This window comes from Microcaecilia unicolor, chromosome 1 (assembly GCF_901765095.1).
Source record: "Microcaecilia unicolor chromosome 1, aMicUni1.1, whole genome shotgun sequence".
NCBI classification, from domain to species: domain Eukaryota; kingdom Metazoa; phylum Chordata; class Amphibia; order Gymnophiona; family Siphonopidae; genus Microcaecilia; species Microcaecilia unicolor.
The window spans coordinates 580,525,829-580,550,578 of NC_044031.1; the positions used below are offsets into that span (position 1 = coordinate 580,525,829).

At 46.5% G+C, this 24,750-nt stretch overlaps 1 protein-coding gene across 3 annotated transcripts in view; it reads right to left on the reverse strand.

Moving 5' to 3' along the window:
- ATAD2 (ATPase family AAA domain containing 2) overlaps positions 1-24,750 on the reverse strand; it is a 393,801-nt gene that overhangs the window by 346,800 nt on the left and 22,251 nt on the right. For all 3 annotated transcript variants that reach the window (XM_030218745.1, XM_030218753.1, XM_030218736.1), the window contains exon 3: positions 18,676-18,728. In XM_030218745.1, coding sequence (XP_030074605.1) covers positions 18,676-18,728 — 53 coding nt within the window. The remainder of the gene's footprint in view (positions 1-18,675; positions 18,729-24,750) is intronic.

Consider the following 24,750-nt stretch of genomic DNA (forward strand, 5'->3'; position numbering starts at 1 on the left):
GTTAATTATGGGAAGCTTGTGGGGCAAATAAGGGGAGAATTGTCGAGATGGAAGAGTTTGTGGCTTTCCTGGTGGGGACGGATGGCTGTGGTAAAGATGAATATCTTGCCACGGTGGTTGTTTTTTTTATCAGACACTTCCGGTGGAGCTCCCGTGAAAAATGATTAGGAGTTTACAAGGGATGGTGACACACTTCATTTGGGAGGGTAAGCATCCTAGGCTTGCAAGTAGGGTTTTATGGGGTGATCCTGAGAGGGGTGGTCGAGCAGTCCCAAACATTGAGTGGTATTATTTGGCTGCTCAGGTGAGGATGATTCTGGATTGGGAAATAGGGCACAGTAAGTCAGTTTGCCATGTGGAGCAGTCCTATAGTCCTTTTAAGTCTGAGTTCATTTTTGTGGACTACTGAAGGGAAAAGAAGAATGATGGAGGAATTTCAAAATCCGTTTATGAGACAGTTGTGGGGAGTGTGGGAGGTAGTTAGGCCGAGGTGGGGGCAGAGGGATCAGATATCTACTCTAACTTCCCTGAGGTGGCAGCCGAAATTTGGGGCAGTGAGGGAGAACGCCACATTTGGGAAGTGGGAAGATTGAGGCTGATAAGCTTTCGTAGTGTGCTGCATGGGGGTACAGTGAAGAGTTTTGAGGAACTGAGTTCCATGTATGGTTTAACAGAGGGAGATAGGTTTTCGTATTTGCATTTGCAGATTCAACATTTTGTGGGGTGGAAAGGGGGCAATCCACAGGAGAGAACACACCTGGAAAATTTGTGGATAATTTTGCAAAAAAACTCCCAAGGCCTATTTCGGTGCTTTATAGATTTTTCAGGGGTAGTGATCCTAGGCCATTTACTTTTCAGGGGGAGTAGGAACGGGATTTACACTATGCATGCTCAGAGCGCGAGTGGGAGATTATTTGTGGGGAGGTGTACAAGGTTTCCGTGTGTGTATTGGTGCAGGAGAATGCTTATAAGGTTTTTAACTAGATGGTACTACACACCGGAGAGGTTACAGAAAATGTACCTGGGGGTAAAGGGGTTGTGTTGGAGGTGTGGGACACAAAAGGGGTCATTTCTGCATATTTGGTGGACTTGTCCAAGGGTGGTGGTGTTCTGGCAAGGGGTTATGCAGGTGCTGGTTAAAATAACCAGACAGTCGTTGGTTTGTGGTCCTAAGGAATGTTTGTTGGGCTTGTATAATGAAAGAGGATTCTGGGAGATTAGTAGATGGCTCAGATGGGGGTATGCTGCAACTAAATGTCTAATAGCCCAGAGGTGGAAAAATTCAGATCCACCGAATTTGGGAGAATGGAAGCGTAAACAGTCAACTTATACATATGGAACGCCTCACGGCATATCGTAGGGAGGTGTTAAAGTGACATAAGGGGGGTGGGATTGTTTGCAGAAAAAAAGTACGGGACATATAAGAGTATGTTTATGATGTAATGTTACCGGAAGTGTTGTTGGGGATGGAAGGTTGAAGGCCCCTGCGTGGGTGAATATGAGCAGGTTGTGCTTTTGATTATATTTGCTGTTTGCATATGTGTTTGCTGATTATGCTAAATCAATAAAAACATTTAAAGTTAAAAAAAAAAAAAAAAAAAAAACCGAATACAGAGTTGTGCTCTGCCCTATAAAGGCCACTGTATAGCCAAAGTTCCTCAGTGTTTCAACAACAATGCAATGGTAGGCAAATCTATCCCATCTAATCTGTAGTCAGATTTCCATTCCTCCTTTTAAAGCTTCTGGAGGGGGGGGGGGGGGGGGTAGGTCATTCTTTGTTGCTTAGTACAAACTAATAGTCAACAAAAACAGTAAACATATTGGGGGGGGAAAAAAAGAAGGAAATCTGGACTGATGGGGACTAAAGGAAAAAGACCTAATTTCTTTCCTTAGCACCCTCACCAGACCAGTCCAGAACCTGAAGGAAGTAGCAAAGCAATCTTTAATTATGTGGGTTTTCGCAACTTCTACCCTTAAAGCTTGTGCTCCAAATGCAGCTTATGATCTTCTTGTTACCCATCGAATCCATAGTCTAGACAGGGCCACCTTGTTATATAAATGCTAAAAGGTTGATACAGAGACCAAGAACGTACAAAAAATGCTTTGACTGTTTAAGGAATGAATCCTCAGTTTTAAGCAGTGTTTTGTTTTCTACTTTCTGAAAAAAAAATTAAGACAAATTTGTCATACTTCTGAAAACATTAGTAACATCCAAGTACTTAGTCAACCAACACACAAGAAATGTAGGTTTTCAAAATGGACTCTGCCCATTTCCCTAATAAGGAGAATAAGGCATTAATTCAGAAGAAAAAAATGGCCCTGTTCTGATCAAAATTCTAGTCTCCATAAAGCAAAAAGAAGATCTCTACAAAATGGGTTTGTAATTCAGAAAAATCAAATTAAAGTGACAGGAATATGGAAACCATTTCAAATGAAAGCCTTAAAAGGTTAAGATCGACCATTAGTTCACAAGGACACCCGAACAACTAGAGACCCAACTCAAAATGCCTTCCAGCCAATGAGATTGATCATTGAAAGTGAAAAACCTATTTTAGAAGGAAAAAAAACATCTGCATCTAGATGAGCTACTAAGGAAACTAGAGGGCCAAGAAGAAAACAAGAGCTACTATGCAACTTCCTGCAAATAGTGTCAGCTGTTTCCAAAGGAACCAACAGAATGAAAAAAGTTAAAGTAATGTCACAGAAAAGGAGCAAATCTCTTTTCTGTCTTGAGCTAGTTGGCTCCTGGCAGAAATTTATGACTGAAGAGCCAAGCCATAAGACTAAAAGTAGATCAATCACTACCACTGAGGCCTGAAGAACAAGCTCTCCTCCTTGGAAAAGTTTCAGCAGACAAGGAACAAGAGAAAAATGAGATCCACAATAAGATTCTTGACCAACATGGAGGTAACAAGGACAAACGAGCCTTTAAAAAGGTATACACCATACCAGAAAAGTAAAACATGCAATTTTGCTTTCCAGTCAGGTAACAATGCATCTAGGTCCAGCAGTCCCATGCTGCTTCCTTTAAGTGAAAAAGTTGAACAACCTTGGCTGCAACCATAGTGCCCACTACTTGATTAACAGCAGATTCCAGCAATTGTTGTAAAGGTTGGAGATGGATTTTCACAACATTAAAAAAAAATAAATAAAAAAAAAAACTCTTCAGGACAAAGGAGTACCAAGACTAAGCCTGACCTCACTGTACGCCTGCAATGTGCAATGCATACCTGAGCCAAGAAAAAGTAGAAGAGCCACGCAGGCATAGCTAAGTTTCTGTGGCACCCGAAATTGATCTACATCACTGATAACTTTCTTACTACCTTGCTTTAAAGGGGAACAGAGAAGACCAGCAGCACCATTCTTACAGATCAACTCCAGATAGCTGAACAACATTAGAATCTTGTTTCTTCAGTACCCATGTGCAACCTCATTGGGCAGTGAGCCCTACATCTAAGAAGCTAGCATCCATGGCCAATCATCCTAATTGGGCGGTGTGGTGGGGAGGTCTAGATTACCATCACCACCCTCTCCCCAGAAAGGGTGTATGAAGCCAGCACCTTAAAGCTATCTTGGTTTGGACTACCAAACCTCAAAAAAAATAAAAATTCTGCGAGGACCACCAACTCAGCAGGGATGGTTGCAAGGAACTCATGAGAGCACAAATTCAAAGAAGAATAAATGACTAAGGCTTCCAGCACCGACTCCAGAACCTGAATATAAAGTCCATTGTTGGGCAGCTTCAAGACCTTAAGTCTCACCAGACCAGTCTAGAATCTTAGGATTAGGACTGTCAACCAACAGATGGTGAAAATACAGATCAATGTAGCATCTGAGGATTTTGACCTCCCTCATGTTTTCTTAACTACCCAGATCGCCTCACCCCCCCCCCCCCCACATAACAAGAACATATGGCCCCTACAAAAAAAAAAGTCCGAGACTTGTCTATAAAGACAATTCTCTGGAATTTGTTGCCACAGAATATAGTAAAAGCAGTTAGCTTAGTGGGGTTTTAAAAAAAGGTTTGGATGGCTTCCTAAATGAAAAGTCTATAGACCATTATTAAATAGATTTGGGGAAAATCCACTGCTTATTCTAGGATAAGCAGCATAAAATGTTTATACTGTCTTGGGATCTTATACCAGGTACTTGTGACCTGGTTTGGCCACTGTTGGAAATAGGATGCTGGGTCTGTCCCAGTATGGCAATACTATACTTATGTACTTACGAGGCTGAAAACTGCCAAATTTTGCAGCCATGGGGGTCGTACTAGTTAATATACAAAACCATTGTGCTCTGTGATGCCACATAGTATCCAGGACCATCTGCCGCCTACCTGAAGGTATAGGCTGAATATCCAGCAACCATCCATGCATAAACCAATTCCATTTCTGGAGAAAAGTCCATAGTCTGTTATTGACACCGACATGGGAAGCAACTGCTTGCTCTCGGATTTGTAGTATGGAGTGTTTGCCACGATTTGGGTTTCTGCCAGGTACTTGTGGACCTGGCTTGGTCACTGTTTGGAAACAGGATACTGGGCTAGATGGACCACTGGTTCTGACCCAGTATGGCTACTCATGTTCTAACCAATAATCCAGCCAAAAGGTTAGTCATGGTAATCATCAGCAAAAAGGTCTATCCATGCCGAAAGACCTCACCTCCCAGAAGGGAGAGATCAGTCCCTAACCTCTGGGGCTCCCCTTCCGTTAGGTCCAGGTCAGAGCCCCACTCTTTCAGGTTGAGTCCAAGCTCCTCCAAGCTCCACCCACCTCTGGGCTTGGTGTAGTCCGGTGGGGCACCAATACTTCAACCTTGGCCCAAAGTTCTCAGTTTGTTCGCCTATGCAAAATGTATGCTAGCTAGGATGCAGTTCCAGTTTTAGGGCTCTCAGTGCTTAGGGAAGTATCCAAACATATGTATGGGTTAGTCCGCCCCCTGCCACCTCCCACATAGCCTTCCCTGTGTAGCTACAACAGTCCAACAGGGACCCAGATATTCAACCTGTGTCGGTGGGAACTAGACTCAAGTTGTCCTTCTGTATGCCTACTGGTGATACCCTTCGGGGGCTCCCCCTGCGTCGTGTGGGACATACACCCCGTTACATACTCCTTTCAGTCTCTGCATTCATTCCTCCACCCCTCCAGGGCAGGTAATACGCATTAATGTGCTATTTCCAGCCTGATGCTCTACTGAGAAATCCTAAGCCCGGAGAATATTAACAACGTAAATTGTACCTCACAGTTCAAAGCACATTCAATATACACGAAGCTGGACATTTCAGGAATTACAAGCATATCAGCAAGATTTACATACACATTTTAAAAACACGCTTAAATAAGCTAATCCATACTAATTAGATTTGTAAAACAAGGTGAGATCACCATGCTGCAGGAGACACTCTGATCTGAATTTCTCCTACACTCACCCTGACATCGGCCTGCCACCCATTCATTTTTCTGTAAGTTAACTTTGGGAGGCGGCTAAGCTTTTGAAGGAGGGGAGATTACAATTTTGCAGAGTTATATCCCCCTGGATGGTGAGCAAAGCGCTTTGTGAACAGAGAGACTGGGCCAGCTTTAAGAAACTACATAGTAGGAGCCTGTACAAAAGATGAGAAGGAGAGGCTCTCAGGGGAGACAGTCTCCTGTCAGTGGAGGGGAAGGTTCAGAGGAATCCCAAAGGACTCATCTGAGGAGAAGTACCTGGGATCTTCCTTTGACTCCCACGAGCGTGCTTACTTCCCTCAGTGACTTCCGAGACTGAACCCACCTCAACACCGAAGACCTGTGGTCTCGATGGTGATATGAGGGGGCAGACTCCCAAATGGACCGGTGGCGAAGTTCCTCCATCGACAAGGAATCGACCTGGGTGGCAGCTGATACCGGAGCCAGAAGCGGCACAGAGCTTAGGGACCTCACCGCGGGTGGAGGACCAGACATAGCTGCGGCAGGTGGCAAGGTAGGCGCCAGCACCCCCAACGCCGAGTGGCGCAGTAGTCATTCCAGAATCTCTGGGAGCAAGGCCCGAATGCACTCGTCGAGAGCCACCATTGGAAGAGGCTGTGGGACCAGTGGAGCAGTTGGTGGAAGAAGCTGGCTGGGGCTCGGGAGCAGGAACTGGACTGCTGGGAGACTAATGCATCGGCACCTCTTGTATGGAGGCTTCTTAGCCTTCGCTCAATGCACCTCACCAAGGCTCCTCGGTGACAACAAGGACGTCGAATCCCCACATCTCCTTGGGGGCTGGTCCGACGATGGACGGTCCCAGAGGACCTGCATAGCAGGAGGCCTCGAGGCAGGTGGAGACCCACTCAATGCCTCATAGCTCCCAGTGTGTTGTGGTCTCTCAGCAGCCGTGCCTACCTCCACTCCAGACGTCGATGCCGCCAACCTCGATGCCGAAGGACCGGACTGAGCCCCAAAAGTTTCTCTCGCTGGGCTTCTTGAGCCAAGAGTGTCCTTTTCTTCATATGAAAACAAAGGGCAGAATGAGCTGGGCTATGGTCTGGCCCAAGGCACTGGATACACCATGAATGGGTATCTGTGCCCGAGATGGTCCTGTTGCACCGAGTACGGAGTTTGAAGCCCCTGGGAGTCTTCGATGACATGGAAGGGAAGACAGTGCCGGTTAAATCAAAAGTTGTGACTGTACCAAGAAAAAAAGGGCACAAAAAGAGAAGGATCCGTCGAGTAGACTAAAAGCAGCCGCAACGAAAAAGAAAGGAAACTTTACGCGGAGAAGAAAACTAAGGGAATATCTTTTTTTTTTTTTTTAATAAATAAAATGAGGGAAATATGAGAAAAAATGCGAAAGGCACTCAAAAGGATGGTCAAGGCTCTTTCCCGGACACACACAGAACGATGCTGTTCCTCATGTGGAAGAAAAAGAACTGAGGGGCGCGGCTGCGTGGGGGGGTGGAAAGGCACTTAGCGCATGCGTAGTCGGACGCGGGGCCGCTCAGAAGGCCCTAATAAAAAATTTGTTTACTATTTGGAATGCCAGCTCCCGGGCTGCGTGTGGATCGCCGACCCACTTGTGAGGATTATTCAGCCTGCTTGCCCTCAGAGAATGAATGCTTTGGGGCTGAACCTGCTGAGGCTGGTGAGAAGCATATCTACTCAGAGTAGTATGGACCTCTCTTCTTGCCAAAAAACCTCCTGGATGAGAAGGCATCCAGCAGGAGAGTTTTGATAGTATTTTTATGGAGGTCAGCAACCTCCTCCACCTCTTCAAAAAGGTTACATCCCCCTGGCATTTGACATCTGCCAATCTCTGCTGGACCATGGGGTGTAAGACACACAGCCATGAGAGTATACTCTGGCCAGACATCCTGGATGCCAAATCAAAGGTATAAGTGTCCCTGGCCAAACTTGACACGCTTTCTGCTGCTTTGCCAGCTTGCGATGATTTGACCTGCTTGGATGGGAGACAGTCTGCAAAACCAGGCACACTGCACATCAAGTTCTGCAAGTAAAGGCTTGTGTAGAGTCGGTATGATTGTAGTCAAGAGATGAGCACAGAGGCCCGATACATCTTCCACCCAAAAGAGTCCAGTGTTCAGGCTTCTCTACCTAGGGGTGCAGAAGCAAAGTTTCTAGAACGCCTGGCTCTTGAGCACAGATTCCACCGCCAGGGAATAAGGCAGCTGTGGCCCATCAAACCCAGGGGAACTCTGGATCAGATATACGGTGTCTCTCATCCACTATGTCTTCTTGTGAAGGACAAGGACCAACAGAGGGGACTTCTAGTTCACTTGAATGTCTTGCAGAATCTTGTGAAAAGGGACTGTCACAGCCTCTCTAGGAGGAGAATCATAGCCCAAGACCTTGAACATCCCAGCCCTGGGCTAGTGTTCCATCTCTAAGTGAATGGGAATGGCAGAAAGGAAAGGCTCTCACGTGGAGACGTCTTCTTTTCCTCTGAAGAGGGGAGGGGTTAGATGGGATACCATAGGACTCTTCCTCCGGGAAGTACCTAGGGTCCTCATCAGACATCCATGAGCACTTACTGATGTCGGCAAGAAACACCTAATGTGGAGGCCAGGGCCGAGACCAAGCCTGCCTGAAGAGAAAGAAACCATGTCTGTCCAGAAGGGCGTCTAGGTGTAAGCTCCACCCTCTACTCCAGCAAAGCTTCTGCCATCAATGTTGATGGGGTGCCAGCACAGGTGACCATCAACACAAAACCAGTGTGAGACATCACCACAGGCTGAGGGCCTTTCAGGGCAGCAAAAAGAAGCATGGCTGGTGCAAGCACCCCAGAAGCCGATGCACTCTGTTGGATAAGCCCAACCAGGTGCTCATGGAGCACGGCCTGGATGCTCTCGAGGGCCAACATTGGGAAAGGCTGGGGTATCAGTTCAGTGGCAGCCTGCTGTCAGGGTCAGTGCAGGTGCCTGGTCTTGGCTGCATGGAGACCCCCCCCCGTGTCGGCACCTCCTTGATGGAGGGAGCGAGCTCATCCTGGTGCCGACGCTTCTCAGGGACCAGAATCCTTTGTGCCCTGGTGCTCCCGGCACAATGTGTCATGGGGGGGGGGGGGGGGGGGGGAATTGATGCTTGTGCTTCTTGGCCTTCACTTTATGCTAATGAGAATATTGAATCCCCACAGGTCCTCGGTGTCTAGTCCAGTGCTGACCAGTCCTTGGGGGGCTGTACAGCAGCTGTGTCGAGGCAGGTGGAGACCTGCTCAATGCACACCCACTCCCAGTGTCAGACACGGTCTCACAGCCATGGGGGCAGCTGCACCCAATGTCAGTGCAAATGCAGACACCGACGTCAATGCAGATGTCTGTTCACACCATGCTCGAAAACGTTTCTCTTTGAGCCTCTCTAGACAGCCAGGTTCTCTACTGCATACGCTGGCAAGAACGACAGCTGGGAAAGGGTACATACCGGCCCCAAACTTTGGATACATCAAGAATGGGCGCCTCTTCCAGAGGTGGTCCGATTGCACAGAGAATAGTGCTTAAAGCCACTGGGACCTTTGATGACACAGAAGGAAAAACCACGGTCAAATCAAACAACCTGATGGCAACTTCAAAAAAGGACAGATCACCAGAAAATAGACAGTGAAAAAGAGCAAAAAATAAAATAAATAAAATTAAGGAAACAAAGAGGGGCATTTTCAAAAGAAACGTCCAAGTTGTGATTTGGACGTCTTTGCAAAACGTCGAAATCCGGGGGTGGGGAAAACCGTATTTTCAAAACAAGATGGACGTCCATCTTTCTTTCCAAAAATACCGTCAGAGATGTCCAAATCCAAGGACGTCCTTAAATTTCGACGTCCCTAGACATGGATGTCTGACTTTTGGCGATTTTCGAAACGAAAGACGTCCATGTCAAAAACGTCCTAATGCAAGCCATTTGGACGTGGGAGAAGCCAGCATTTGTAGTGTACTGACATGCCAGGACATCAACCGGGCACCCTAGGGGGCACTGCAGTGGACTTCATAAAATGCTCCCAGGAACATAGCTCCCTTACCTTGAGTGCTGAGCCCCCCCAAAACCCACTACACACAACTGTACACCACTACCATAGCCCTTACGGGTGAAGGGGGGCCCCTAGATGTGGGTACAGTGGGTTTTGGAGGGCTCACTGTTTCCTCCACAAATGTAACAGGTAGTGGGGGGTATGGGCCTGGGTCCACTGTCTGAAGTGCACTGTAGTACCCACTAAAACTGCTCCTGGGATCTGCATGCGCTGTCATGGACCTGAGTATGACATCTGAGACTGGCACGAAATATTTTTAAAGATGTTTGAGAGTGGGAGGGGGTTAGTGACCACTGGGGGAGCAAGGGGAGGTCATCCCAGATTATGTCCGGTGGTCATCTGGTCATTTCAGGCACCTTTTTGTGCCTTATTCGTAATAAACACACATCTGGGTGAAAACATGCAAGTGTTCGTCAGGGACATCCTTGCTTTTTTCAATTATGGGTCAAAGACGTCCAAGTGTTAGGCACGACCAAGTCCCACCTTTGCTACACCTCCAACACACCCCCTTGAAATTTGGACGTCCTTGCGAAAGACTATTTGGAGACATCCAAAAATCAGGTTTCGATTATACCGAGATGGACGTCCATCTTCTGATTTATGTCGAAAGATGGACGTCCTTCTCTTTCGACAATGAGCCGGGAACCTGACAAATGATACAGGAACGGAGAAAAAAAAAACGCAAAGGGAATACTAAATAAAACGGGGGAAAATCCTGCAGGGAAGTCACTGAAAATGCTCCAAAAAGTATCTCATGTACCAGGATGCTGTGAGAAACTACAGAGAGCACATTCTCTCCTCATGGCAGATGGAGAGACTGCTGATCCTGCGCTCTCATAGCAAGCAGGAAGGCATTCACACATATGCGGTGGGGACAGTAGCAAGTGCTCTTAAAGTTATACATACTATTAAACCACTCTGCACCAGGCAATGTGAATGATATTACCCACATGTGAAAATGATATAGCCTGCTTGTCTTCAGACAATTATAGGTACATGCCCAGAATATCTATTTTCCTTCCCATTGCAACCCCCCCTTTTCTTCCCCACAAGCTCGAGAGTCTCGTCTTATTTTCTATCTTTTGCTAGCGCTAAATACAAAAAAATCTTTATCAACTTTACTTCCTTACCAAGCAGTCTCTGCTTGGTGTTCTCTGCCTGCTAAACTTAGGATAATTTCTCAATTTGCTATTTCAAACAATTGAATTAAAATTTTTTCGATTTGGTTTGTATCATGTAGATTGTTTCATGAATTTTATGTTATTCACTTTGAACCTCTATATGGGGAGTTGGCAGACTAAGCATCATTACCAATGTCACCTAGATGGACAATAGAATTAGGTAACTAGCCAAATATGTTCCACATTCCTGCTTACTGGTGAAGCTCTGCAGCCTGCTCCAATGGAGTGTGCCACAAAGGTGAGTGCACTGGATGTCAAGGACTTCAACTACAATGAGGCCAGAAAACCTTTCCTCTCAAAGTCCAGAGTTTCTACCCAGGGAAGCCGGGGCATGAATGAAGAAGCTCTTGACCCTTTTGAAAGGTCAATTCAAGTACCACAGAATGGTGGGGCAACTGAGCCTTTGTGAATCCAGGAGCCTTCAGGTGTCAGTATATGGAATCTGCCTTCTTAGGTAATACTTGCACAGAGAGATCTCAATGTTCTCATCTGCACGTTCCACAGGAAATTGTGGAGTGTCACAGCCTTTTGCGGCAGAGAATCATAGTCCATGACAGTTAACTCAGCCCTGGGCTTGTCCTCCATATCCAACTGAAACGGAATGGCTGCCACCATTTCCCTGAGAAAGCCAAAATAGGAGAGCTCCTCTAGAGGAGACTTTCCATTGTGGAAGGGGAGGGATCTAAGGGTGTTCCCTAAAGACCTCTCCTCTGAGCCCAGGAGTGGTCCATATCAGACTGCAAAATCATAAAACATCCGAGACTATAATTGCCTTGGTCTACTTGAAAGTGGTCTAGGCCTCAATGATGGGCGCCAAGGTGCAGATTGTCACCGACACTCCAAAGCTGCTTCCTTCCCTGATAGAAGGGATCACTACATCAGTTGGTGCCAACACTGATGCCTGGCAAAGCACCAACATCTACGACTGCCTGACAGGCAGGGCATGAGCCTCCAAGATGGGCTGAAGCAGCTCCATGTCTGGTGCAAGCACCCTTGATGCTTTTGCACCGTGACCTGCAAAGAGGCACCCCAGCTCAGATCTCCTCAAGGATGTGCAATGGAAAAGGCTGGTATGGAGGCACCCTGAGAACCTGTTGGGCCAAATCAGAAGCACAATCTTGGCTGTGGGGAGACTAGCACGATGGAATGCTATCACAGAGGGGGAATTGCTCCTCCCTGCCCTTCTCAAGTGCCAGCACACCAATGCCCCAGAGCTCCTAGCACCATGCCCCGAGGACAGATGCCAATGCTTCTTGGCCTTCACCCAATGCACAGCACTGCAGTCCTTCGGTGCCTACGAGGACTGGTCCTGGATCCTACTACCAGCACCCAATGTCAAAGCAGGTGGAAACTACCAGAAAAAGGAAAACTGAAAAGTGCCATAAAACCAAGGTGACACTAACTTGGACAGGGGAAGGAAAAAATAAAAACAAAAGTAAGTGATAGTAGATAATACCTTGAGCGGTTCATCCAGTTTGCCCTACAAGTCAAACTCATTCATGATTATATCAACAATGAACATGATATGTTTGATCATGTCTTCTCTGGTGTTTCTGGGACAAAGGCAGTAGAAGTCCGCCCAGCTGTGTCCTTATGGTCCAACTACTGGAGTTGCCATTAAAGCCCGCTCCAGCCTATCCAAATCAGTCTTGTCATTTGAGAGAGCCAGATGTAAAAGTCTACCCAAAACTGTCCATGGTTCCAGCTACTGAAGTTGCCATTGAAGCCCTTTCCAGCACATCCTAAACCAGACTGCCATATACAGAACAGAGACCTACAAAGTCTGCCTAGCACTGGTCTTAGTTCTTCACAGCCAGAGTTGCCATCCAAGTATCAGTCACACATTCAAAACAAAGCAGTCATTTAAAGGTTTTTTTTTTTTTTTATATCACCCATTTTCTAAATAGAGATCCTCTATGTTCCTACCACACCTTTTTTAATTCAGTCACTGTTTTTCTCTCTACCTCCCTTAGGAGGGTATTCTAGGCATCAATTACCCTCTCCGTGAAAAATAATTTCCTGATATTACTCCTAAGTCTGCCACTCTGCAACCTCTGCTCATGTCCTCTAGCTTTACCATTTTCTCTCTCTGGAAAATATTTTGTTTCTATATTAAAAACTTTAAAGTATTTAAACATCTGTATCATATCTCCCCATCCCTTCTTTCCTCTAGGCTATACATATACATGTTGCCTCAGATCACGTAACCCATTGGATTCCAGGAAAGTCACTATCCTTTCCTTCAGCAACACTTCCCATTACTTTTCCACTAACAGAAGTGAAGCTTACCAGCCTTTTAGTTTCCAACGTCTTCTGTCGCCACTTTTGTGAAGAGGGACTACACCTGCTCTACTCCAATTCCACGAAATCTCTCCAAGAATTTATTAATCAAATGCTTAACAGGATCAGCCAGAACCTCTAAGCTCACTCAATATCCTGGGCTTTGTCCACCTTCAACTTTTCAAGGTATTCATAACCACTTTCTTCTGTGAATGGTGCGATATTCACTCCATTCTCATTTTTACACCTTTACCAGCCACTTGTGGTCCTTCTCCAGTATTTTCTTCCATGAACACAGAAAAAAAGATATTTAGCACATTTGCTTTTTCCTCATCACTCTCCATAGGGGGAGGGGAAAAAAACCCCTCCAATATACTTATTTGTTGCATTTGTATCCCACATTTTCCCACCTATTTGCAGGCTCAATGTGGCTTACATAATACTGTAGAAGCAATTGCCATTTCCGGTAGTGAAACAAATACAGAGAGTTGTAGTAGACTAATAAGGTTCATGTGTTATAGGCACATTGGGGAATCGTAGAGGGGAAGAGTTGTGTAGAGTCTGTTACGAGCTTTGGTTTCATTGTGTTGCGAGGTTTACACACTTAGGTTGGGTCAGATGGGTATGCTTTTTTGAACAGGTTGGTTTTTAGTGCTTTCCGGAAGTTCAGGTGCATGATATTTATATTTCTAAATGTAATGGGAAATCTATGAAGTTATGGGATTCAGAGATGTGTGACAAATGTGAAAAGTAATGGTACTACAGTGCACCATTTCTTGGAATGTGCTAAGCTTCAGCTCTTTTGGTCTGGGGTGCTGGCCACTATAGAGGCTGTAGTAAGAATAACTTGTGAATGGACATATGCAATCCTCCTTTTGGGGTTGGGCTTAGCCCTTGGTGCGCAGGGCCTATTGGACTACCAACAAAGATTTGTTCTGCTGGCACTGATGCTGGCCCGGACAGTGCTACACCATTGGGTGGGGAAAGACCCCCCCCCCCCCCCACCCACATTAGATAATAGAAGGCTAGAATGTTGCAGATGGCCTCCTGGGAGTTGTTGCGAGTATTCCATCCTCTCGAAAAAAACGCCTACAGGAACACTTCCAAGGTAGCTGCCATGGACCCCAGGACTTAACACAGGCGTGCACCTGTGCCATCAGCTTTACTCTTCGGCCATGGGGGGAGGGGGAACTTTCCCTACCTTCGTGTCGAAGAGCACCCCTAGGTATTCCAAGGTCCGAGTTGGGAACAGTTGACTCTTGTCTGAGTTGACTGAAGAAGTGAGATTACCCAGGAGGTGGCAGTCCAACTCTCCTGAGGAGGTCTGCTCGAATCAACCAGTCATTGATATAAGGATGAACTCAAATTCCCTCTTTCCGTAAGAAGGCCGCCAAAACCACCACGACCTTTGAAAAAGGTACGTGGAGCTGTGGTCAGGCCAAAGGGAAGAGCTCAAAACGAAGTGCCGACCTAAAAATCACAAACCTAAGAAACCTATGATGCAGTTGCCAAATTGGAATGTGTAAGTAAGCTTCCTTGAGGTCGAGTGCCATCAAGAACTCTCCCAGATGATTGCCGCAATAACGGGTCGTAATGTTTCCATGCAAGAATGACGAACTCGCAGGAACTTTTTCACGACCCTTAAAATCGAGAACCAGGCGAAAAGTTCCGCCCTTTTTGGGTACTACAAAGTAAATGGAATATTGGCCTTTGCGCAATTCGGGAGGCAAGACAGGAACTATGGCTCCCAACCTTAAAAGCTCTCGCAATATGGATTGCACTGCTATCCACTTCAAATGCGTGCCACATCAAGATTCCAGAAAAAAAATTCTGTGACGGGTGCACTGAATTCCAGTTTGTATCTGTCCCACACCACGTCAAGAACCCATTGGTCTGAGGTTATGCTGACCCACTCTGGGAGAAACCGAGAAAGCGCCCCCCCCCCCATCTGCTGCTTCATAGAACAGGCCAGCGTTTTATCATTGTGAGGTGAGAGGAGCAGTTCCCTGTCAACAGGAGGCTCCTGCAGCTCGCTTTTCACTGTGAAAGGAAGATCTTTGCTGAAAACAGGGATGCTGAAAGGAGCCAGAAGCCCGACCCAGGCGATAACTGCTCACATCCCGAAAACGGGATTTTAGCAGGCCTGTCTGGAAGCAGGTTTAGAACTATCTTCAGGAAGGCGTAGGGATTTGAACTCCCCCAAATCCTTAATTTTCTCTAAGTCTTCCCCAAACAACAGCTTACATTGAAAGGGCAAACAGATAAGGCGTTGTTTGGAGGCCATGTCAGCTGACCAATGACAAAGCAATAACATTCTCCGAGAGGAAACAGCTAGAGCCATAAGCTTGGCTGTAGAACGAACCAAGTCATAAAGGACGTCTGCTAAATAAGCCAGACCCACTTCCATTTGCGAAAAAGCCGGAGACCCAGCTCCATCTGTCTCCTGAAAAGACTCTTGATTGGAGTGTAGCCAACTAAGACAAGCTCTAGCCGCATAGGCACCTAACCATTCTACCTCTATTCAGGAAAACTCTAGACTGCCCCAATTTGAATGGCTGCATATGTTGTCCATTAGATTGTAAGCTCCTTTGAGCAGGGACTGTCCTTCTTTGTTAAACTGTACAGCGCAGCGTAACCCTAGTAGCGCTTTCGAAGTGTTAAGCAGTAGTAGTAGTAGTAGTAAGTGCCAACGAGGCCACCTCAAAGGAGCGCTTCAAGGAAGCTTCCAGACATCTGTCTTGCATGTCCTTGAGTGCTACTCCACCCTTAACTGGCAGAGTAGTCTTTTTTAGTGACCGCAGTCACTAGGGTGTCCACCTTAGGAAGGGCTAACTGCTCCGATCGCACCGACGTGACCGGATAAAGGGAAAGGGAAATGGTACTTGATATATCGCCTGTGGTATTTTGCAACTACTATTTTGTACCTGGGGCAATGGAGGGTTAAGTAGACGAGACATGGCCTTGGATACCCTCAGAGCGCCATCTGGGTCTGACCACTGGGCAGAAATCATCTTGTCAATGGCCTCATGCACTGAAAAGGCCCTAGCCGAACGTCTAATGCTGACCATCTTAGGGTTCACAGACTAGCAGCCGCAATGTCTGGGTCCTCAATATTTAAAGCTTCTAAAGCTTGTGAAATGAGATGACAACTCATCTTTCTGGAAAAGCTGAACCGCAGAGACATCATCTGCCTGTTCCTGAAAAGTCAACGTTCTCTAATTCCTCCACAGCCGCCTGTCTCCAGGACCCCCCAGAGGGAGCTACTACTGACGGAGCTGCCGACCCTTGGGCTAAGGACCCCTCCTCAGGAACAGGAGAGGTTCTTCTCTTAAAAGCTGCCCCGTCATCAGGAAGGGACCCCAAAAAAACCTTCTCGCCCCCAAGAGCTGCAGAAGGTCCAGAGGAGGGGGCTGAGGTAGAAAGGGGGAGGGTCTGCTTCAGAATATAGACCTGATGCATCAAAAGTACAAATTCTGGAGAAAAGAATTACCCTGGAGCAAAAGAAGGCGCTGGTCCCTGACCTGACAAAGGAGGCAGCCTCTGTCGTCCCCCCCCCCCCCCAACAAGGCCCCACAAGTAGGGGAAGCCGAAATAGCAGGAACCACTTGGTATCGCTTTGTAAAATGGAATGCGGACCATGCAACTCAGAGCAGGAAAACACCGTCTCTAAGATGGAGGAACAGTCCTTTGCCCCAGGCACCTCAACGCAATCAGTACTACAGACTCCCGCCACTGACCACCGGTTCCACGGCGGGAACAGTCTACTGTTTCTGCTGCCATACCGCCCCGCTGGGAGAAAAACAAACCCGATGCCAGCACTTACCAGCTGATTCCCCATAAGAGCTGGATTGCGCAGCAGGAGCTGAGGAAATACGCTCCAGCTCTAACAGCAGCAGAATCAGACAGGCATAGAAGCGCTCTCAGCTCTGAATTTGTTTTTGTTGTTTTGTTTTTTCGTCAAATAAATGCTATAGGTTTTTTTTTTTTTGTTTTCTTTTTTTAGTGAGGAGGGAAGAGAGAGCATAGTGAGACCTGAAGCCTGTCAGAAGAGAGTATGGGGTGAGGCACGGACTTTGCAATAAAGTATGCCTCCAAAGCGGACACTCTCAGTCAGACCCCCCCCTCCCCCGGCTCAACTGGCCAGAGGCCCAGAAGCACTCTGTGGCCTTGAATCTAGGAGCTGGAGAGAAGCCATCCAACACCTGCTAGAGATAGAGATATACTAACTGATAGAGGGGCTGGCCGTCTGCTATTACTCCCAACAGTTCTGTTATCTCTATCTCCACCTGCTGGTAGATGGACACAACCCACCAGTTCCTGGATTCATCTGCTGCTTGTGACAAGGAAAGATTTCAGTTTCTCCGACTCATCAGCTTTGAAGAATTGTCCAGAATTTGGTAGCTAAGATTTAAATGCTAAAAAAAAAAAATGGTGTCATGCATTCAGACTATAAAATTCCAAGGGGGTGGGTACAGTATAGCGGTGAAGTACTTCTGCATATGAGAGGACCAGAACTTGGATGATTGTATGTGATATTAAGGTGGCTAAACAGGTAGAAAAGGTAACAGCAAAAGTCAGGAGGATGCTTGGGTGCACTGGGAGAATGGCCAGCAGGAAGAGGAGAGGATAATGTCTTTAAGTTTTAAGACTCCATTTACAGTACTATGTACAGTTATCAAAAAGATAAGGATAGGTTGTTCCAGAGGTCAGCTACCAAAATGGTCAGTGGTCTTCATAAAGCAAGAGAGGGGAAAGACATTTAAATACTTATCATAACGCATATTCATTAGAATTTCACTCATGAATATGCATGGGATAGATCTGTATGCCCACTACCTCTGCAGTATGCTCTCTCATGGATATTCATTAGGAAAATCCTAAAATCTGGCTTCAGAACTAAACTCAGACAAGTCCGAATTAGAGGATGTTCTCTGGTCTCCACTGATGCCTGACTGAGGGGCAATATTTCTATCACCACCTGCAGCTGGGAGTCCCCTGATGTGGCCAATTTGTTATCAGATATTTTAATATTACACTCTTATTTGCTACCAAAGACCTCTGGGAACAATATTTTCACAGGTACATTATGTCCAGCATTCACATAAGCAACAGAACTGGATGAGTCATGCGGGCCAATGGCCCACCAATATTTTGACCAACACAACATCATCACCTAAAGAGCTTAGGACAGGCTCAGACATTGGTTTGGCCACTTCTAGCCAAAAAAGGTACGTTCCCCTACCCCTGCACATACAAAGGTTCATGCTCATCGGTATGTAGAGGGTCTGGGAATTTTTTTTTTTTTTTTTTTTTTAATACTGCTGTCTTCTCATTCTGGACCACTAAAATACAGCTGAAGCAAAATCAAAACTGTCAGAAAAATAAAAGTCACCAATAGCAGTACAAGTCTAACAAACAAAAAAACAAGTGACACCGCATAAAACTGACACCGCATAAAACCTCTAAGTAAAAGATCTACATAAACATACACAGTAAGATGAATGCACTTTAAGACATGACTATTAGGCTCGGACTGGAAAAAAAAAAAAAAAAAAAAAAAAAAGACAGGAGAGTGACATCCAACATATGCTAAATAGGAGCACATTAAAGCTGTCACTTCTGATAAATGCAGAACCCAGGCTCTGTCTGAAAATGTCAACCATGTGAATGTCAATTATCCTATTTGTCCTCAAAGATTATAACAAAGTCTTAAGTTCACCTTCTTGGCAGTCACCATCCTTTTGCCTATCAGCCTGTAGCCTGGCCAACCGCCTGTAAGAAAGTAAAGCATAATGAGTTCCAACCATATTTAAGTAAAATATGTACGCACACATCAAGACAAAGGAGTACAGCTAGAAAGACTGAGTAAAATGACAATGACTCGATGCAGTCTGTTTCAGCATCACAATGTGCCTGCATCATGAGTCAAACAATTTCTGTAAAACATACAAAAATCTTAATACACAATATATAATGAGCAATAATTAAGTAAATAAATTGAAAACTTGCAAGAGGAGTAGCTTAATGGTTAGTGCAGCAGACTAATGCTGGGGAAATGGGTGTGATTCCCACTGCAGTTCCTTGTGACTTTAGTAAAAGAACCTCTAAGTAATTTGCCCAAAGTGCACTGAAAATGGCCTGCAATAGTGTAGGGGCGTGTAGATCCATTTTTCAGCGCGCCTGCAAAAAAAAAAAAAAAAAGCCTTTTAAAATTTTTGCCAAAAATGGATGTGCGGCAAAATCAAAATTGGATAGCGTCCATTTGGGGTCTGAGACTTTACCACCAGCCATTGACCTAGCGTAAAGTCTCACGCAGTAATGACCTACACCCATCAAATGCCATTTGGCGCACGTCCAAAAAATGAAACTATTGCAAGAGCCACACGGTAGCTATTTTGGCACACGTTGGGCACATGTAGACACTTATGCGGCTTAGTAAAAGGGCCCCTTAACCCTCCATTGCCCCAGGTACAAATAAGTACCTGTACATATTATGTCAACTGCTTTGAATGTAGTTGCAAATAAAACAGAAATAAAACAAACCTAGAAAATAAGATTAAAAATTTTTTTTCCTTTGGGAGATATGGATATTTAACATCTTGCAGTACTGTCATTTTTTGAATGCATGAATACAGCTGCTACATATACGCTTAGTTAAAACATTATAGAACATTAAGAAAAACTAGTACTGTGTTCAGTTCTAGTCACCATTATCTCAAAAAAAAAAAAAAAAGAAAAAGTGAAAATTAGGTTCTTACCTTGGTAATTTTCTTTCCTTTAGTCATAGCAGATGAAGCCATTACGTATGGGTTGTGTCCATCAACCAGCAGGGGGAGATAGAGAGCACTCAACTTTTCACAGTGCCTCATGGCCAGACAGCTCCACTGCCTCTTCAATATTTGAAGCTTCCAAAGCAGTATGGCAAACCGCAATGGGAATAACATGAACTTTCCTCACAGCGAACGATGGCCCCTTAACAAGGGCATGAACTCAAAAGGAGGGAATACACGCAACCTCCTGGAGGGAATAAACTCATCCTCCAAAACAAACTGGAGGGAATGGACTCATCCTCCAATAAGTGAACATGAATCCTGAAGACTGTTTTCCAACTTTCTCCCAAGGAAGGAACTTCAGGAAACAACAGAACAGAACCTGAAACAGATTCACAGCATACAGACAATCATACAGGGGGGGCTCATGGCTTCATCTGCTATGACTAAAGGAAAGAAAATTACCAAGGTAAGAACCTAATTTTCCCTTCCTTGACATCAAGCGGATTAAGCCATTACGTATGGGATGTAACAAAGCAATCCCTATATAGGGTGGGAACAGGTCACACCATGCGCTAGCACTTGTGCTCCAAAACGCGCATCCCTCCTAGCAGCCACATCCAGCCTGTAATGTCGGGCAAAAGAGAGCTTAGAAGCCCATGTTGCTGCACTGCATATCTCTTGACGAGAGAGTGCTCCAGTTTCAGCCCAAGAGGAAGAAATCACTCTGGTAGAATGTGCCTTAAAGGCTACAAGCGGAGACCGGCCAGCAAGCAGATAAGCTGAAAAGATAGTTTCTTTGAGCCAGCGGGCAATAGTGGCTTTAGACGCTGGAGACCCTCTGCGAGGTCCTGATAGCAAAAACAAACAGATCATAGATCTTGAAAGAGAATAACTCGCAGATACTGCAGCAGAGTCCTGCGCACATCCAACAAGTGCAACTGCCCAAAAGATTCTGGAAACTCCTCCTTATCAAAGGAGGGCAAGAAAATAGGCTGGTTTAGGTGAAACGCTGAAACCACCTTAGGCATGAAGGAAGGCACGGTCCGAACCGTGACCCCGGACTCTGAGAATTGGAGAAATGGGTCTCTACAGGACAGCGCCTGGAGCTCTGACACCCGTCTCACTGAAGTAATGGCCACAAGAAAGACAGCCTTTAGTGTCAAATCTTTCTCCGATGCTCGCCTTAGCAGCTCAAAAGGAGAAGCCTGCAAGGCCTTCAAAACTAGCCCCAGGTTCCAAGCTGGACAGGGTGCTCGCGTGGAAGGCCGGAGCCGAAGCACCCCACTAAGAAACCGTGCCACATCTGGATGAGCAGCTAAAGACACGCCTTCAACCTTACCACGAAGGGAGACCAACGCTGCCACTTGCACCCGCAGGGAATTATAGGCCAAGCCTATTTGTACACCATCCTGCAAAAAAGTCCAGAATCAGCGAGACAGGAGCCCGCATAGGTGTGATCGCTTTTGAAGCTCACCAAGACTCAAACTGGCGCCAAATCCTGGCATAAGCCACGGAAGTGGAACGCTTGCGGGCCTGCAGGAGAGTGGAAATGACTGTTTGAATAGCCTTTGTCCCTCAATTGCGCCCTCTCAAATCGCCATGCCATAAGACCAAAGCGGCAGGCGTCCTCCATGGCTACCGGGCCCTGTGACAACAGGTTCGGTACCAGAGGTAAAGGAAGGGGAGCCTCCACTAGCATCTGTCGGAGGTCTGCATACCAAGGCCTCCTGGGCCAAACCGGGGCGATGAGGACCACTTCTCCTGGGTGCAGCCGAATCTGCAGGAGCACGCGCCCTAACAAGGGCCACGGAGGGAACATATATAGTAGGCCCGGAGGCCAGGGCTGAGAAGACATCCAACCTTGCTGAGCGAGGATCTCTCCGTCTGCTGAAGAAGCACAGGACTTTGGCATTTGAACTTGTCGCCATAAGATCCATCACGGGCATGCCCCATTTGGCACATATCTGCAGGAATACCTCGTCTGCAAGTTCCCATTCTGCTGGATCGATCTGATGCCTGCTTAATCGGCTTGCACGTTGCTCTGACCTGCAATGTGAGCTGCCGACAGAAACTGTAGATGCAGCTCGGCCCAGTGGCAAATCTGTTCGGCGTGCGCGGCCAGTGCTCTGCAGTGAGTGCTGCCTTGTCAATTTATGTAGGCCACTGCTGTCGTGTTGTCCGACATCACTCTGACAGCCAATCCTTCCAGGGTCACTTGAAAGGCCAGAAGCGCCTGAAACACTGCTTTCAACTCCAGGCGGTTGATGGACCACTCCGACTCCGCGGGTGTCCATAGGCCCTGGGCATGCTTCCCCTTGCAATGTGCGCCCCAGCCCTTCAGGCTGGCATCTGTCACTACTAGACACCAATCAGGGAGCGCCAGCGGCATTCCTCGCTGCAGCATGCTGTCTGAGAGCCACCACGCCATGCTGAGTCGGGCCGCAGGGAGCCAAGAAAGTCTGCATTGAGAATCCTGAGAAACTGGAGACCATCTTTGAAGTAGGGAATACTGTAGAGGTCTCAGGTGCACTCTCGCCCAGGGCACCACTTCCAATGTGGCTGTCATCGATCCCAGCAGCTTGACAATGTCCCAAGCTCGTGGGCGGGGCATCCTCAGGAGCAGATGGGCCCGATTCTGAAGCTTGCACCACCTTAGCTCTGGTAGGTATACACAGCCCGAGTCTGTGTCGAACCTGGCCCCCAAATATTCTAGAGATTGCGAGGGGGTCAGGTGACTTTTGGCCATATTCACGACCAGCCTAGAGACTGAAGTACTGAGACCACTCTGGCTGTAGCTTGATAGCTCTCTGTTACAGAGTCTGCTCTGATAAGCCACTCGTCTAGGTACGGGTGAACCCTGATACCTTCTCGCCTGAGCAAAGCAGCTACTACCACCATTACCTTCGAAAAGGTTTGGGGAGTTGTGGTGAGGCCAAAAGGCAAGGCCCGGAACTGGGAATGTTTTCCCAACACCGCAAACTTCAGAAACTTCTGGTGCGGGGGCCAAATTGGTATGTGCAAGTAAGCTTCTTTCAGGTCTAGAGACGTGAGAAACTCTCCTGGCTGTACCGCAGCAATGACGGAGCGCAGGGTTTCCATGTGGAAATGCCGCACTCTCAGGGACTTGTTTAATTCTTTTAAGTCCAGAATAGGGCGAAAAGACCCACCTTTTCATGGCACCACAAAGTAGATGGGAGTATCAGCCGTAGCCGTGTTCGGCGGGAGGTACCGGGGACACAGCCCCTAACTGAATGAGACCTTGCAAAGTCTCCTCTACCGCCGCCCATTTGGCGGCAGAACCACATCGGGACTCCACAAACACGTCTCTTACTGGGGCATTGAATTCTATTCTGTAGCCATCTCTGATCAGGTCCAGAACCCACTGATCTGAGGAAATATTGGCCCACTCCTCGGCAAAGAGGGAAAGACGCCCTCCGATGACAGGAAGCGAGGAGGGGGCCGGCACACCATCATTGAGAGGGTCGCCCCTGAACTCCAGGCCTAGAGCCGGTGGCTGCAGAACGCTTGTCCGAGCGAAAGGAATTCCTCTGCTGAAAAACGGGCACGAGAAGTGAACCCAGCAGAACGCCCCGGGCAGTACCTTCTAGCTTCACAGAAGCGAGGTCTATAAGAGGAGTGGACTGCCTGGCCCTTGGAGGAAGGCCGAGGCCTATCTTCGGGCAAGCACTGGGGTTTAGGATCTCCCAGGCCTTTAACAATTTTTTTTTTTTTTTTTAACGCTGTGAGGAAAGCAGAGGTAATAAGAACTCCGGAGGCTCAATGAGTGGGAAAGGTGAACCAATGTGCCTGCATCCACTGAGTGGGAAAGGGCTAACCTATGTGCCTTCAAAGTGAAGCTGCTATAGCCTCTAACACCCCGGCTAACAACTGGCAAGCCAGGAGCCACCCCCAGGCAGATTTTTGATGGAGCTTGAAGAAGCTGCAGCCACCCTACTTGGGGAGATAGAGAATACTGAAGAGGCAGTGGAGCTGGCTGGCCATGAGGCACTGTGAAAAGTTGAGTGCTCTCTATCTCTCCCTGCTGGTTGATGGACACAACCCATACATAATGGCTTCATCTGCTTGATGACAAAGAAAGTGGAATTAGAAAAGGTTCAAAGAACAATGACAAATAATAAAAGGGATGGAACTCCTCTCACATATGAGGAAAGGCTAAAGAGGTTAGGGCTCTTCAGCTTGGAAAAAAGAGATGGATGAGAGATACGATTGAGGTCTACAAAATCATGAGTGGTGTAGAACGAGTAGAAGTAAATTGATTTTTACTCATTCCAAAAGTACAAAGACGAGGGGACACTTGAGGAAATTCAATGGAAATACTTCTAAACCAATAGGAGGAAATATTTTTTCACTCAATGAATAGTTAAGCTCTGGAACTCTTTACCGAAGGATGTAGTAACAGTGGTTAGTGTATCTGGGTTAAAAAAAAAAAAAAAAAAAAAGGTTTGGACAAATTCCTGGAGGAAAAGTCCATAGTCTGCTATTGAGGCACACATAGGAAGCAACTGCTTGCCCTGGGATTTGTAGTATGGAGTGTTGCCATAATTTGGGTTTCTGCCAGGTACTTGTGATCTGGCTTGGCCACTGTTTTGGCTAGATGGACCACTGGTCTGACCCAGTATGGCTACTCTTATGTTCTTATGAATATGAAAAGCAGACAGTTTGTAGCCTCATCCCACCTGGTATTCTGACCAATTTTAAAGTTTCTCCTACAGTAAACATCATCCTCCTCCTATCCCAAATTCTATACATATAGTCCAATCTCTCAAATTCTATGTAGTCTCAAAATGTGAAATGCGATAGTGAATGCAAGCCTAAATTAAGACTAGTAGCAGTATAGGAAGCATATAAGATAGGTATTTAGAAACCACTTATACATAACAGCACTAATACCTGCTCTAAAATGATAGTTACCACTGGGTCTAATGAAGTAGTGGTATCTAATGATGCAGACATCAACAGAGCTCTGGTAGCTGCACTGGCTCTGATTTCATGAGGTTTTT